At 42.1% G+C, this 14,663-nt stretch overlaps 1 protein-coding gene across 1 annotated transcript in view; it reads right to left on the bottom strand.

Moving 5' to 3' along the window:
* The window catches only part of EIF2A (eukaryotic translation initiation factor 2A), a 161,887-nt gene that overhangs the window by 30,931 nt on the left and 116,293 nt on the right, over positions 1-14,663 (bottom strand). Inside the window, exon 11 of the mRNA XM_069213360.1 lies at positions 3,857-3,973. Within this exon, the coding sequence (XP_069069461.1) occupies positions 3,857-3,973 (117 nt within the window). The remainder of the gene's footprint in view (positions 1-3,856; positions 3,974-14,663) is intronic.

Raw genomic sequence — 14,663 nt, forward strand, 5'->3', positions numbered from 1 at the left:
AGGTGTCATGTGAACTACTCTGACTACACAGATTTTAAAGATGCAGCGCTCGCACAGCAGAGCTTTCCCAGGAAACACTGATGTTACAGTTTTAGTCCTTAAACTGCAGTAATCCTTGGGGTTACACATCTCTTAACATGCACAGGTTTCAGAGAGAAAAGCTACCTCATGCCTTTTCCTGCAGTGGTGAAAGCACCCACCTGTGCAGGAGATTTTTAAGTGCCAATCAAACAACTATGGTACAATATTAGAGACGTTCAGACCTCACAATCAGGCCTCCCTGCCACCTACCAGCAGCCCATTCCTTTCCACTTCTACAGGCTGAAGCTCCTGTTGCCTGAAACCTCAGTTGTTTCCTGCCTCTAGCAACAACCAAACACCTGAGTGCTATTTGTATCTGCAAAGCAAAGTCTACCATTAATATGAGTCAGCAGTTAGAAGCAACTTAGCAGCATGTGATTATGGGGATTTCACTGTAGACCACAACCTCAGCTATTTTTGTTGATTTGTTGGTGTTATGTTCTGGTCTACTACTGTTGCGGGGGATGCTGGTGAATGCCATGACAAATGGGCTGTGATGTTGCATGCTCTTCAACAAATGACCACAGATGGTTTAGTCTGGATGTTATTTCAGCTTTAGCCTAATTGTGATGTTAAGTACAATGCACTCTGGTAGATGTTTGTGTCTAGTGTATTCAGGTGGCAAGTGCTGTCGACAGCAACGTTTACTCTGGGTCTATAGCAAATCTCCCCTTTGTTGCCCGAATGCAGGATGTTTTTTCCAATGGTGGAGAGTATTTTGGATTGGTCTGTTGCTTAGAGACATTTAGGCAACATAACTTAGAAAAAACAACCAAGCCGTTTGCAAGTCTTTAAACGTAAAAAGGATAATTACAGTAGGCTAGATCATTACACAGGAAAGTGGCAAGGACAGAGCCTATGAAACCTCTTAAAGGCACAGTCCTGCCTATAAGTTGCAGAATTACTCCAAATAAGAAATATAAAAACTGGAACAACAATCACAGCTGGTGACATGAGCAAGACCTATGCTTTCCTTTAAAGGCTCAGATTTCATCAACTCTCCCGGGGCTGACAGAAGTTAATTTTGAGCAGAGCACGTGCTTGAAGCCGAAACCACTCATCTGGGTGTGAATCTCACATCTAGAAGCACAGTCTCAAAGTGCAATTGTATTGACAGCCCCAATGATTATCATAGTCTCACACAGAAGAGCTGACGCGAGGTTGACACCTTTTCTGTTTAAACCTTCTCTACCTTGTATTGTGTTCCTTATTTCTGCACACCCTCATGTGCCTATTTCAATCTATGTTGATTTCCTCTGTTCTTTATGAAAGGCATTATTGCCCATTTCAGTCGTAATCATTTTAAAGATCCTAGAAAGATGAAAGACTGAGATGATTGTAACACAATTTAAACCTGTGACCTTCACTTTGTTCACACGCTAGGAGCATGAACCCAATTGAGCTATCTTACCAGCTACAACTGGAGTTGAGGGGATGGATCAACCTCCTGCAGCGAACTATCTATACTCAAAACGTCCAAAGCTGTAAGAGTTGTATGAGAGCACAACTGGTTAAAGCACTTAGTGCAAAGATCTGTGTAGGATCTGCTGGTTGCATGTTGAACTTTAAAAGAGCTTGGACTGCTAAACTATCTGCTGCAGGTAATCACCACTTCATAGTTTTGAATCCTATTGAAGTCAATGGTTGTACGGATTTGTTACAGAGATTCTAGGGTAAACAACAGCTCTAAGTTTATATCCTGGTAAAAAAACTAAATCAGTACAATATTTGTGAAATGCAAACCAATCTGCATGTTACCAACAAGACATAAGACTAAACCCTTGCAGGCATCACTCAACTTGATATTTTTCCACATTAGCAAAATAAGAGCCACTGAGTGGTGTAGTCAAATTTATAGTTATTAAATGGAAAAAAAACTATTTAGATTGTATGCTACATAAATGTTTATTAGCATAAATATAAAAACAGTCCTACATTCATACTATAAACTACAAGTTGAGTTGAAAATATATTTTCTTGTCTATCTTAATGAAGAAGCAGCCTATGAGGAAATAATGTCTGCTGTTGCTCTTTTATTCCCTAATATCATCACTTCTCAAAGTAAGCACATCCCCTGGCCAACTACTGAAGCACTAGGGTAGAATGTAGCTGTTTTCTATGATTTACATTTACATGTGACCATGCCCAGCTGTGGTTGCATTTGACGGACAGGCATCTGTTACTGATTGCGAATTACAGCGTGAGCTGAGACACGCTCTTCTTTTGTACTAATCATGATCTGGTTTACAGAGCCACAGCTTGTATGCAATCCTAGGGACAAAGCCGGATTAAAGAGATAGAAAATGGTGGCCTGGGTTCAGCATTGCTAATATGGTCACTTCAACTGAAATTTGGTTGGCAGGCTATTTCAATGCCATACCTCATGGATAAGCACCTTAATTCTTTTGAAACTTCTGCCTCATTTCCGTAGGCCTCCTTCTCTGTATCGGCCACCGTAAGCATGTGCTTTAACAAGTTATTGGGCTTCTACACTCAGCTCCAAGAGTCTGTCAGCTGTGATGTCAGACCACGGCATACACTTTGGTCACCCTCACGTATGAGGTCAGGCCATTGTCTACACTATACCACCCTTCGGTGTTATACAAAACCTTGGCTGACAGTCTGACCACTGTCTTGTATCATGTCAGACCCCGGTTGACACTCTGGCCACCCCCTCAGGTGTGATATCAGACCTTGTCTGACACTCTTGGCCAAAGTGTGATGAAGCGACAGAGCCCTCAATTAAAGCGGACTTTCAACTCCTTCCACCAGTGAGAACATGGTTACTTACAGAAGCTGAATTAAAAATCAGGTCTTTAGAGTCCGTTGTCAGCAATTTACCCTCTAGATCCCATGTCTTCCCCTGATTTTTCATAGGGGGAAATATATAAACTTTATTTTCATAGCCATAACATCAATTAATGAGAGACGTCTACGCAACAAGCAGACAGAGATCTAATACTGACAACATGTCAGCAGTCAGGCAAAAACAGCAACGATATCGTGAACATAAGCATTTTTAAGGAGATTAGAGTCCAAGGGGCATTTGGTGGCAGGCTATCCAGTCAGATGGCTGGGTCTGGGTCACAGGTACTATGGCGTACATGGCATGTGGGCACCAACAAAAAGGATGGTAGACCCATGGGGGTTCGGCTACCGCAAAGGGGAAGGGCGTTTTGTCTACTCAATCAGTTGCACCAAAGTCTAATGTCAACAAGTGTGCAGTGGCTGCCAGATATCTTTGGGCCGTGATGTGGGTGATAGGAATGTGGTATATACTTAGTTAATAGTTTCACAATATAGCATGGTTTTTAGCCAGTCACCCTCAGTGGGGTATGTTTAATGCCCCAGTATAGCACCAATCCTTGTTTCGCAAGCAATAGCGCAATGGCAATGAATCTGCATATGCCTGCCGGGATATCTTTGACATAGCCTGGGACGGCCATCAAGGGGCTGGGAGCTACTGCAATTCCAATCATGGTGAATATATATATACATACATACATACATACATACACACACATATCCACACACGAGGTGTACAATTACAGAACAAGCATATAGTCCAAAAAAAAGCATTAAATGTAGATATTTTTTCAGGTCTTTGACAATGCCATCCTCCTGACACCTGAAAACCTCAGCAGTATTACTAATGAGTACATACTTAAAGAAATGAACATGTGCGAAAATAATTGCAGAGGACACTGCTACTACAAATAGAAGCACTCAAAAAGAATTTCTGAAATTCAATTGGTCAGCCTAATTTCATTTGTACCTGCTTAGCTGCTTTCTTGGCCTCTCGCTTCTTCTGATTTTTAAGTGCTGTTTTTGACAGAGGCTTCTCGTTGATTCCCGTCTGTGGCCTCATACTTTGAGGTGGCTCATCCTCGTGCTGTTGATTAAAAGAATATGGAATTGCAAAAGCTTCTGAAACAGACAGCCATATTCAACAGACTTGAGAACACAAGGAGAGCTTTTTAACCTAAAATGCAATAACAAATTGAATAGTCAATTTACATATCCAGTATCAATTAATCAGCTTTATCGAATAACCTCAACACACCAAAAATCAGTGTATAAGGTTATTACTTTTTATTCAGCATGCTACATAAGTAACCGCTATGTTTTTTCAACCTCTACTGCACTGATTTGTTAACCCAATATAGTATTTTGTTTTGAAATTTGACAGTTTTTGATAAATCTCAATAGCTTCATTTATGAAAGAAATAACTACGTGTTTTGAAAGTGTAGATTAGTCACACTTAAGTTTGTGGTTTCCTATTGGTCCAATTCACCAACGTTCCAGAGAATGCCATACCTGTGATTTAAAGAAATTATAATGAAACAGCACTTAGAAGATATGCATGTCCAGGTTCAAAGCTTCCTTTTGCTTTTATTAGCAAAAAACTGGTGGCAAGTTCAAGTTGTGTTGAGTATGTTCAAATCTGTAGATGGTTGGTAAAAAGAAACCTATGGATTTTTGTTACTGTTCATGTGGAACCAGTAAGGCACATAGGAGGACATCTTTGGAAAGACCTTGAATGTGAGCACAGCGCTCTGACCAACAAGGACACTTTCAACAGGATGTTAGAACTCTACTCAAAAAGCACTGACAACATCCCGTCCCTGGAACTTCCTGAGACCAACCTTTGTAGTGGAACAGGTCCAAAGAAATGTTGTACCCTTAGAAATTTGGTACACAAATTCCAGGAAGGAAGACCATTAGCCCCACAATGAAAAGTGTTACTGAGTTTATGCAAGATCCCTCGTACTCACCTTATTATGACTTCAGCGCTGTGAAGAGGACAAATGATGACTTGTAGGGGCTCTATGACGCAGCCTCATAAACAAAAACAATTTGAGGACCTAAATGCGCAGTGGTCCTGTGTGTGTGGTCTGTGTATGTGTTTGTGAGAACCATGTTTTGAAAAAAGGAGAAAGGAAAATGTCCTGGTTTATTTTAAAGTCCTAAAGATGCTGAGCAGTAAAGAGGTAAGGGCGTATATATCCATCCCTATAGAACACAGAACTGGATTCCTTAGAGGAGAGCATTGTGAAACAAAAAGCTTCCAAGCCGACAAACACTATGAAGAAAACTGCATTACATGACACCAGTTTAAAGTTGCTGGATACAACAGGTTTAGAAGGCTAATTTGCTAAAACAGAGGGGATTACAGTTAGAGAGCCTCCGAAAATGCCTTTAAGATCTATATACCACTATGAGGTTTTAAAGATGCACTGCCAAAGCAAACTGTCTGAGTCTACCTGAATGCCACTCCTGGAAAGGCAGGAAAGCAATTACTAAGAAAGGTTGAAGAGATGATGAAGGGTCAACTGCTCCATTCTACATGCCCATCATAAGCAGGCCAGGAAAAAACAATGGTTAATTTTCCCTGGGGGACACTTCCTATGGCAACACAGTTAACAGGATTTTTCCACTCATCAATAGGCCAGGTAAAACAGAGAAATGAAGAAGAAGAGGGCGAGAGAATTATGGGAGAGAATACTAACCCTCGTTTAACCATCATAGATGGTTACAATCTTGAGTGCTCACTCTACAGGCCTAAATGACGTAAGAGACTTGCACTCTATAATCAATGTGCAGTCACATCCTATGATTGAATCAAATAAATCTAATCCACTTATCTGCACCCATCATTTTAGGCACTGGACATGTTGAAAAGGATCAATGAGAGATCTAGACTCCTGGGACACCGTAGTTGATGCAGGTAGTTTTAGATAAAGAGTTTAAATTGGTAAAGATGCATCTGCTTAATTGAGAATAATATATAAAGCAGACTAAGTGGGTCCCATTCTCTTGCGCAATAATTACCAGGCTGTTAGAGCAGTGTCAGAAAGACGGTGCAGAATGAAATGTAAAGGTCTCAATATCAATGTGCTTACAGGGCCTTTGTTGAAGGTGGCTACAGGTTCTTCCCCGACGTTCAAAAGTGCAGTTTCAGTCCAGTGTCTTGGGCAGAGACCCAACTGAATCCATTTTATAGATTATTGGTCTTCAGGTTGGTGGAACAGCAGTAGTATCTATAAGTTTATAGTCCTGCAGAGAGGAAGAAGGATCAAGATTAGTCTACAGTTTGACAAGCATTTGACGTCTGCAGTTTATTTTATCCAAGAATGACATAGCCATTACCTATTTGACTTGCAAAGAGACTACCTTGCTATAAGGTGGCATTAACAAGAATGGAAAGGGTAAGAAGTGAGCGAACAAGGCATTGGTTAACAATCTTTGCATAGTAAATGCTGCGGGGGGAACATATTAATTTGTTAAAGGTTTGTAGGACCGCTGTGATGTTCATAATTTGGAGTGGGATGAATTCTCTAGTGCAGTAATGGATAGCTTTCACTCTTACGTGCTCTTGGTAAATTACATCAGCTCTGGCAATTTCTGGTCATGCTTTGAGGTCAAAGATAAGTTTCCAGTAATTGCATGAAACGAAACTCAGGCACATTGCGATATAAAGCTGGAATATAACCCTCCGGTCCGATGTAGAAGACAAAGTGAATTCAGTCTGACGACAGTTGGAGAAGTAACCTTTGGGTATGGGCTCACAGAAACCAGGAAATGTGTCAGAAGGTCCACAAAAGTATTGCCACAGCGATAAAGAGGAGAAGGCAATGGACTACAAGGAAACAAGAGCCTCTAGTGCATTCCACCAAAAGGTAGTGATTTGCACACTAAAGAGCCTTGAGCTCTTTCCTTGCGCCAGTGGTCTTGGGACACAATAAAGGAACTTTCTGGTAAGGGAAATGGTGAGACGACTGGAGAAACAATTCTTTGCCGCGTTCCGGCAGCAGCACTCCCATCTTAGGCAGAGTATCCTCTTCGAGACAGCAAGTCCTCATCAGGGCTCAAATCAGATTGCGCAGATGAGAGGAGGTTCTCAACACAATGGGTAGTTTACTTCCTTTTCAAAAGCTGTAGCATTGCTAGGTTTTCTTCCTAAGTGTTAAGGTGTCTGCAACAGAACCCAAGCTCCGGCCTAATCCTTTCACTATGTGAAATGGCGACCAGATATTCTGGCATGCAGGGCCAGCATTTTATCAAAATTTAACTGTAGCTGATGGTAGGCTAATCATCTGCTCAGGTCTTCCACAACACCCTAAAGCATGGAATTAATCAACCAAATTGAAGTGCTTCTTTCTTATTGAACAATCAAGACTTTTATTAATCAGGCATTCCATTATATGTACAATGTCCCAGAATCCATGACAATGGACAAAATGTCACTATAATCGATAATGATGTATATTCATTCCATACATCCATGAAAGGCTGTTGGTGGGAATGCAGCTGTTCCAACTGAGTTAGACACAGGATAAAGAGAACGCATGTTGCACATCTATTAGAACAGTGGCCACGCCTTTGGCCTTTTCTTTTACCAATGTGTTTGTCTTGCATACCCCAACAGGCCGACTCGCACCAGTGTTGTACTAGACAGTTTCGCTGGTGATTGTTGCTACATGTTTTCAGATGAAGTAGCACCCAACTGTGGAGAAAGTAGCTGAGCTCATGAGGCTGCTTGATGAAGCAGACCTGAGGACTTGTTGGGCAGTGAGGCCTTCTATAAATATACCTCACATGGATGACTCTTGGGAAAACCTTGTCTGACAATACGTTATGGCAGGGAGGTTAGTTTATTCTCTTGTGTGGGTAAATGGCAAGTTCACATGGAAGCTGCTTGGGAAAGCAGGAAGAAAGAGTTGTGCTGCAACTAAGTGTCACTGGATGCACCCGGAGGATCAAGGGCAGCTATTTAGGAGGACTGCTTTCCACCTCTGCTGGAAATGTTAATGTTTAAGGGGGATGTGGGGTGTGCTAGGAGTATGATTTACTTTGCTCAGTGGTTTATGTAAGCCATCTTTTTGTGAACCATTCTAGTATTTTGAGTCAATTAACAAAGCATCCTGATATGCCTCCGATTGTAAATTTACAACACTTTCAGCTCAAATGGTGGCTCGTCTGTTAGCCTGGCCATCCATACAAAGAGAGCATTTGAAGCTCGGAATGGGACCATACAACAAGCCAAATCCACGTATTTATCTTTACCTTAGTGCTCTTCATTAAATTTCCTGTTGATAAGTCCAATGCGTATATTGGGTTGTTACATGCAGTCAAAACAACTTCAGGTTGCTTACTACTGAGTTACTTATTTCTTTCTGTGAACAGCTACTCCTTACGTGCTGTGCGGTTCTCAGATGTTTTTTTAAGATGGGATCAAGATCTATCTACTGCTGTGCAATCAACACCTATCTGTGGAGTTTGTATAGCTCCTGCTGGTGTTGTTCCATACTTATTATTAGATCTTTACTGCCACCAATAGTTGGAAGCTAAGCATATGATCTGTGCTTCAATTGTGTTTCCTAATTGGATTTATTTCTGTTCCATGCTTTACATCTTCCCAGATTGTCTTGAATTTCAGACATTGTCTATGTTGTGACTGCCTGGAACATATGAGAGATACTCTGCTGGCCATTTCAGTATCTTACTTACACTGCAGTACATGCCTACAACTATGAAGTCACTGATCTTAATCTTGTTTTGCAGAAGGTTATCAACACACTCTAATTTCCAATAAAATTGAAGATTTGTGCAACGAAGAAGATCCTGCTTAGGTGTTAGGATATAATGCAGGAATGAGCTTGCCTTGAAGGATATGAAAGTTGAGACTGATCCTTTTCTCTCCCTGAAGGAAAAGTAATTGTAAATAACATAATTTTTCTCTACAGAGCACATGCACTAGTGCACTTCTTCCTACCATTGCTAGCATTTGTAAGCATAGGACTTTTAAAGAGCTTCCCTTTCCACTGCATTTTCATTATCTACTGCTTAGCTGTGTATCATGGCACTAAAATATCCAGGTTTCTGCCATAACAATACATTTGGTTGTTGGGCTCAAACATCTCCAGAATTGTTTTTTACTGAGTGTTAGATTCTTTGAGGTTCTTTGATCACACAAACATTTTAGGGCAACATTTTTTCAAGTTTTAACTTGAATATTTTCTGTGACACTTAAGGCACCCTTGAATAAGAGGCCTACACATGATCTGTTTTCAAACTCTAATGCCTGCCAAAGCCATTAGGTCTGGTCTTTGGTTTAATGTTCTATAGCCCTGGATTTCTGAAAGTTTTAATTCCAAGTCTCGGGTATGGTGATTATCGAGTATGACTTCAGAAAGGTGACTTCTTCAAACTAACTTAGCTGTTCTAAAGCTTAAAAGTGTTAAAACAGGACTACCCAAGTAAAGAATACAAGTTCTGGTCATGCTGAGGAAATGCATACCTGTTGGACTGTGCTCATTCCACAGTGCGTCCTAGTTATTCTATCATGCCTGAGGAATATTACCTGCGTCTCTTTCTCTGTCACATAACTGGTCATTGTCAGCTTTTTTATCAAGTATCAACAATCAAGACAACCACATTAACTCTTTGGGCTTTCCTGGAGAACGGCCATGCTGGAAGTTGCATTGCATTGTGACTGTTACGTTAATGCAAAAACAAGGTAATGGATGGAATAACTGAATTAACCTCAGCCACTTTCAACTGCTCGGGCCGCATGCCAATCCATCATTTTTTTGCCCACCATACGACTCCAGTTTGGACCCAGACATATTCACACCACTCTTGACCCTGCTCCCCACAGGAACAGTCCAGCCCGAACTGCCAGGCTAGATCCTCCCTGCACCGGGAACAGTCATCCTGGAACTGGTTTCGGGGTATGACCCCTCATCAACTAGGCTAGCTTGAATCCTGTGAAAGAGTGAGCGCAGGGACCAAGTCAGGGCATATCCAGCGCAGTCAGGGCAGCAAATGCAAAAACAACAAGGTGGTGGATGGAATGCTTGAACTGAGCTCAGGCACTGGCAATCGCTCGGAGCGCATCCCAATGCATCATTTTTTTAGCCCACCATGTCACCCCAGTTTGGAGCCAGCCATATGCAAATCAGTCTTGACCCCGCTCCCCATGGGAACAGTCTAGTTTGACCTGCCAGGCTAGGTCCTCTCTGGACCGGAAACAAACATCCTGGGACCGGTTTCAGGGTATCACCCATCATCAGCTAGGCTGGCTTGAATCCAGTGGCACAGTGAGCCCAGGATCCACGTCTGATTATACCTGGTGTCAACACTAGGACTGTGCGTGCTCTACGGGCAACATATTACAAAATGACAAACCTTATGCAAAGGAATAATTCATGAATTGTGTGCTGATATTGCATATTAACTTTTTGCATTGCAGATATTTATCTTGAGATGTCATTGATGCTGTTTGTAATGTATTGTTCATTTTCAAGCTTGTTAATTTTCAAGCCTTTGCTGCAGCCTGGCTGGGTGTGGCATGAGGGTAGGGGTTGGGTCCTATTTAAGGAACCCAGCCCAGCTCCACGTGCTCGCTATTCAGAGGTCCTGGTGCAGAGCAGCAGCCTTTTCCAGGGCTCCTGTTCCGGAGGCTTACTTGGACATTTCCTGGCCCTGTCCTCATTATCTTGCTGATCTTCAAGCAGGGCGGTAAGGCGGAGTTTGGGATATGCCTCGAAACCGTTTTCTAGAAACATTTGAGTTTTTGGCTTTGTGATTTACTCTTGGCACTTAACCCTTGCAGTTCGGATCGGCAGGGTGCGCAATCATTTTGAGGCATTTGAATCTTGATGGTTGAATCGGCAACAATGAGCGCGATTCATTCTTGGCAATTAACCCCTGCATTTCGGATCGGCAGAGTGCGTAATCATTTCAAGGCATTTGAATCTTGATGGTTAAATTGGCAACAGTGTGCGCGAGTCATTCTTGACAATTAACCCTTGCAGTTCTGATCGGCAGAGTGCGCAATCATTTCAAGGCATTTGAATCTTGATGGTTGAATCGGCAACAGTGTGTGCGATTCATTCTTGGCAATTAACCTTTGCAGTTCAGATCAGCAGAGCGCGTGATCATTCCAGGTACTTGAGTCTTGATGCGCAGTCTGGCAATAAGGTGCGCAGTAACATCTGGGCAATTGAATCTTACTGCTCTCTGCTGCTTTGCTGTCCATGCCGTCGGGTGGATTCTGGGCCAAGTTCTCCTTCCGGTTACTGCCGCTGGCTATAGGCCAGTGTCCTTCCACTCCACAGGTACTTTTTTTTTTATTTATGAAGAACTGCTTTATACGACTGCTTCTGCATGCAGTCCATGTGTTTTTTCAGCCTCTTCCTGGCTCACACCTTGCTGACCTCCCCTCCCCCCACCCCTCACGCTCCTTCGCTGTCTGCCTCCTTTGATCCAGCATCATATTCTGCATTCCAGTTTGTGGCTGGCCACAGCTATCTGTCATTTCTTTTCCCACCCCCCTCCTCCCGCTCTCAGTCATTTCTTTACCTTCCACTATCCACCATTTCGTTATACCGGTCCGGTCAGTTGGTTGTTTTTGCTCACTTCATTCAAACATTCCCTCTACTGCAGGAAATGTTGTGTTTGTATTCAGTGTGTTCACCATGTTTCACCATGTTTTTCAACAGTCTTGATCGGAACACGTTCTAAGTTGTTCATAGGAAATTTGTTTTTCTGTCACACCTGTTGAAATATTCCACATTCGCATCACAATGTCACAGTCTTCTTGCTGTTGTTTCTCTGTTCATTATTTTTGACAATCTAGTGCATCCTGGAGACATACACCCCGTTCTTACTTTGCCCTCCCGCTTGTAATTTTTTTTTTTTTTTATTGTTTGCACTGTTAGCGCGAACTCGTTTATTTTGGTTGCACTTTAAGACAGGGTGAACTCAACCTGAAGGTCTCATGGTGCTTAACACGTGCACCAGGGGCATTACAAACGGACATGGGACAACAGAAACAGCGGGGAGAGGCCGGTCCTCCCACAATGAGGCGCTGATGACGGCCCTCTGGTTACCCACCTGATGGGAGGGCTAATAAGTGCTCCAGGTCTTTGCCATAAAAAGTGGTTGCCTTCAGAGAGCTCATGGAATCCGTCTAATCATGGCACTATCCTCCAGTGCTGCTTGCAAGGGAAAGGCAGACTGCTCTATAATCCTTTTCCTCAGAGACGACGAGTGCGGGCATGGTGAGCAGAAGCTATTTACAAATGTTTTATGCATTCCTACAGTTTCACTTACCAATATTTTCAGAAGATTGTGTCTACCATGAATGCATGCACCCATTCAACTTTGCATTAACTGTGTTTGCCAGCGAACTGCTCATGTGTCTTGCTACCTCACTCGGCGCACAAGTATTTTCAGTCACAGGTACCATACTGTTAGTTGTCATAGGTCTCTCCTGTTCGAGGTAAACACAAAGCGTACAATGCAAACGCCCAGTGTTACCAATTTTAAAAATGACGACGAAATAATGAAGTAATACTATTACAAAAAGTGCTGAATTATATGCATAATTTGCCTTTTCTCTACATATTTTACTCAACCCTGCGGCATAAGTAGGCCCTCTCCTGTGGCATAATTCCATTGGCCCTAATAACAGCTTAGCTCCTAAGTGAGCATAGGCGAAACCTATTGGCTTTGGCAATACTTGTTTTGCTTTTGTCGCCCTGTGTGGGAAGGCACCAACATTTATTCTTTTAAAAAGGAAGGACTAGGTGTCCACAAATATTATGGACTTTCACTGTGCATTTGAAGCCATGTCTAGGGATTTAAGGCTACGTATCAGACTTGTGATTAATCTACATGGGTATGAGATGGTTGTGCCCCTTATGAATCTCGACATTAGTTTAGATTTTTTTTCAAGTTCAATGATATAAAATGTCTTCAATCAAGGACCGAGGGCATGGTACACCAAGTTTTAAGGTTTTATAAGGGGAGCCTATTTGATTTTACCAAAATGAAAACAATGCACTAAAACCAGAAATGAACCTGTTCTTTTCCAGAGAGGTGAGCACAGTTACTGTACAGGACTGCAAGAAAAGCTCCAAATATCCCCGCTCAGCATAAAGTAGGCTTCTTGGGACTTCTCTGTAACTATTGCACATTCTACAGCACAATCCGAATCCGCTGTTCTTGCCATGGCAAGACTTCTCCAGCATTTAAGAGCACCAAATAAGAAACCCTAAAAACAGAGTTTCTTGGTTTTCAAGTAGAACACAATATTTTCTTCTAGTCAGGTTTTATCTGAACAAAAAAACCACATATGAATATTCCCACTCACAAATACCTCAGGAAAAAAAGGCACACAAAAACGACTGAGATAAAAAATACTTCTTCGACAGGAATTTTACACATATGCATATTTGATCAAGATGTACCTGTGCAGGTAATCGCCGATCTTTCTCGGTCTTCTACATCTTATCTGTAGGGCACTGATGCAGAGGAGGGCACTGGTGCCCTCTCATTGGCACCTTGTGAAAATGTCGTTGAACAGACAGCAAGTGGACCCAGCAGGAAGATGATGGCATTAGACACCACTGAAGGAAAGGACTGCAAAAGGCTGAAGTAGAAGCACATACTGCACTGCATGAGAGAAAGTGGGCGAGTCCCATCCGTTCCAAGCAGGTGGGAGAAGGGGGGTGGTTCTTACCACTCACGAGAATGTTTTATTAAAAACAGAGGCAAATGAATAATTTATAGCACAATTATCCAAAGTTTGGATAAAATGTGATAACTATATTGCCTGTTGAGACAGAAAGTCAGATTGTAGATTTGTGTAGTGAAACTCATGAAGTACTTCAAGATCTAGCTCACCCAGGGCTGCTTCTAGGGACTGACTGGCTCATTATTACTTGGTCCATCTAAGCCTAACCGCAGCCCATGACCCATCCTGATTAGGAAGTATGTGTCATGGTGGAAAGAAGAGGATCCTGAGAGCCTGGTAAAGATGTATATAATAGCGCAAAACAGAAACTCACAAAAAGAAAGCCATATGAAGTAAAATAATGAAAGAACTGAAAACGAAACATACACAATTCAATATTTACAAATTATGTAGAAACTAATACATCGGCTACAAACCCTTGCTTGTGAAAGTCTAAACATAATGTACACAGAGGAGTTCCTTTCTATCCAGGAGCTCTGCGGGGTCCACCTGCAATTTTAGAGGTGAACTGAAAGTAGGGGGAAAAGGGTAAACCGAGTGATAGGTAGGCAGCCTTCACTGTCTGCAAAGAAACACTATCAAACAGCAATGATAGTCCCGCTACAACGGGGACTGCAACATACCGACTGCCGATGTTGTGGCTTGCAAGGCAATAACACACAACTGGGAGTCTTACAGGCTTTTTTAGTGTTGGTTGGATGTCGCACGCAGCATCTGAGTGATGGGGTAAAGCATCAGTAGGTCACTTTAGTGCTAGGGTTAGGGTAGAGGTAAGGTTTGGTATAAGAGCAGGTCTACTTACTGGAAGGTGCAGAAGGATTACAAAGGGGCGATATAGGAGGTCCCCCAGTAAAGTGGCAAATACATTATATCTGGGGAAAAACAGGATTATTTACGGATAAGGAAGGAATAAGAGGGGTATATTAATGGTTGAAGTGCGTCTATGTTTAATTCACAATTCAAAAACTCTTAAAAAGTGTTCTTATGTACCTCTACATATTTTTACTTTCAACAAATTTACCGCGATATTTTCTT

The sequence above is a fragment of the Pleurodeles waltl genome, chromosome 11 (genome assembly GCF_031143425.1).
Source record: "Pleurodeles waltl isolate 20211129_DDA chromosome 11, aPleWal1.hap1.20221129, whole genome shotgun sequence".
In the NCBI taxonomy this organism is placed as follows: domain Eukaryota; kingdom Metazoa; phylum Chordata; class Amphibia; order Caudata; family Salamandridae; genus Pleurodeles; species Pleurodeles waltl.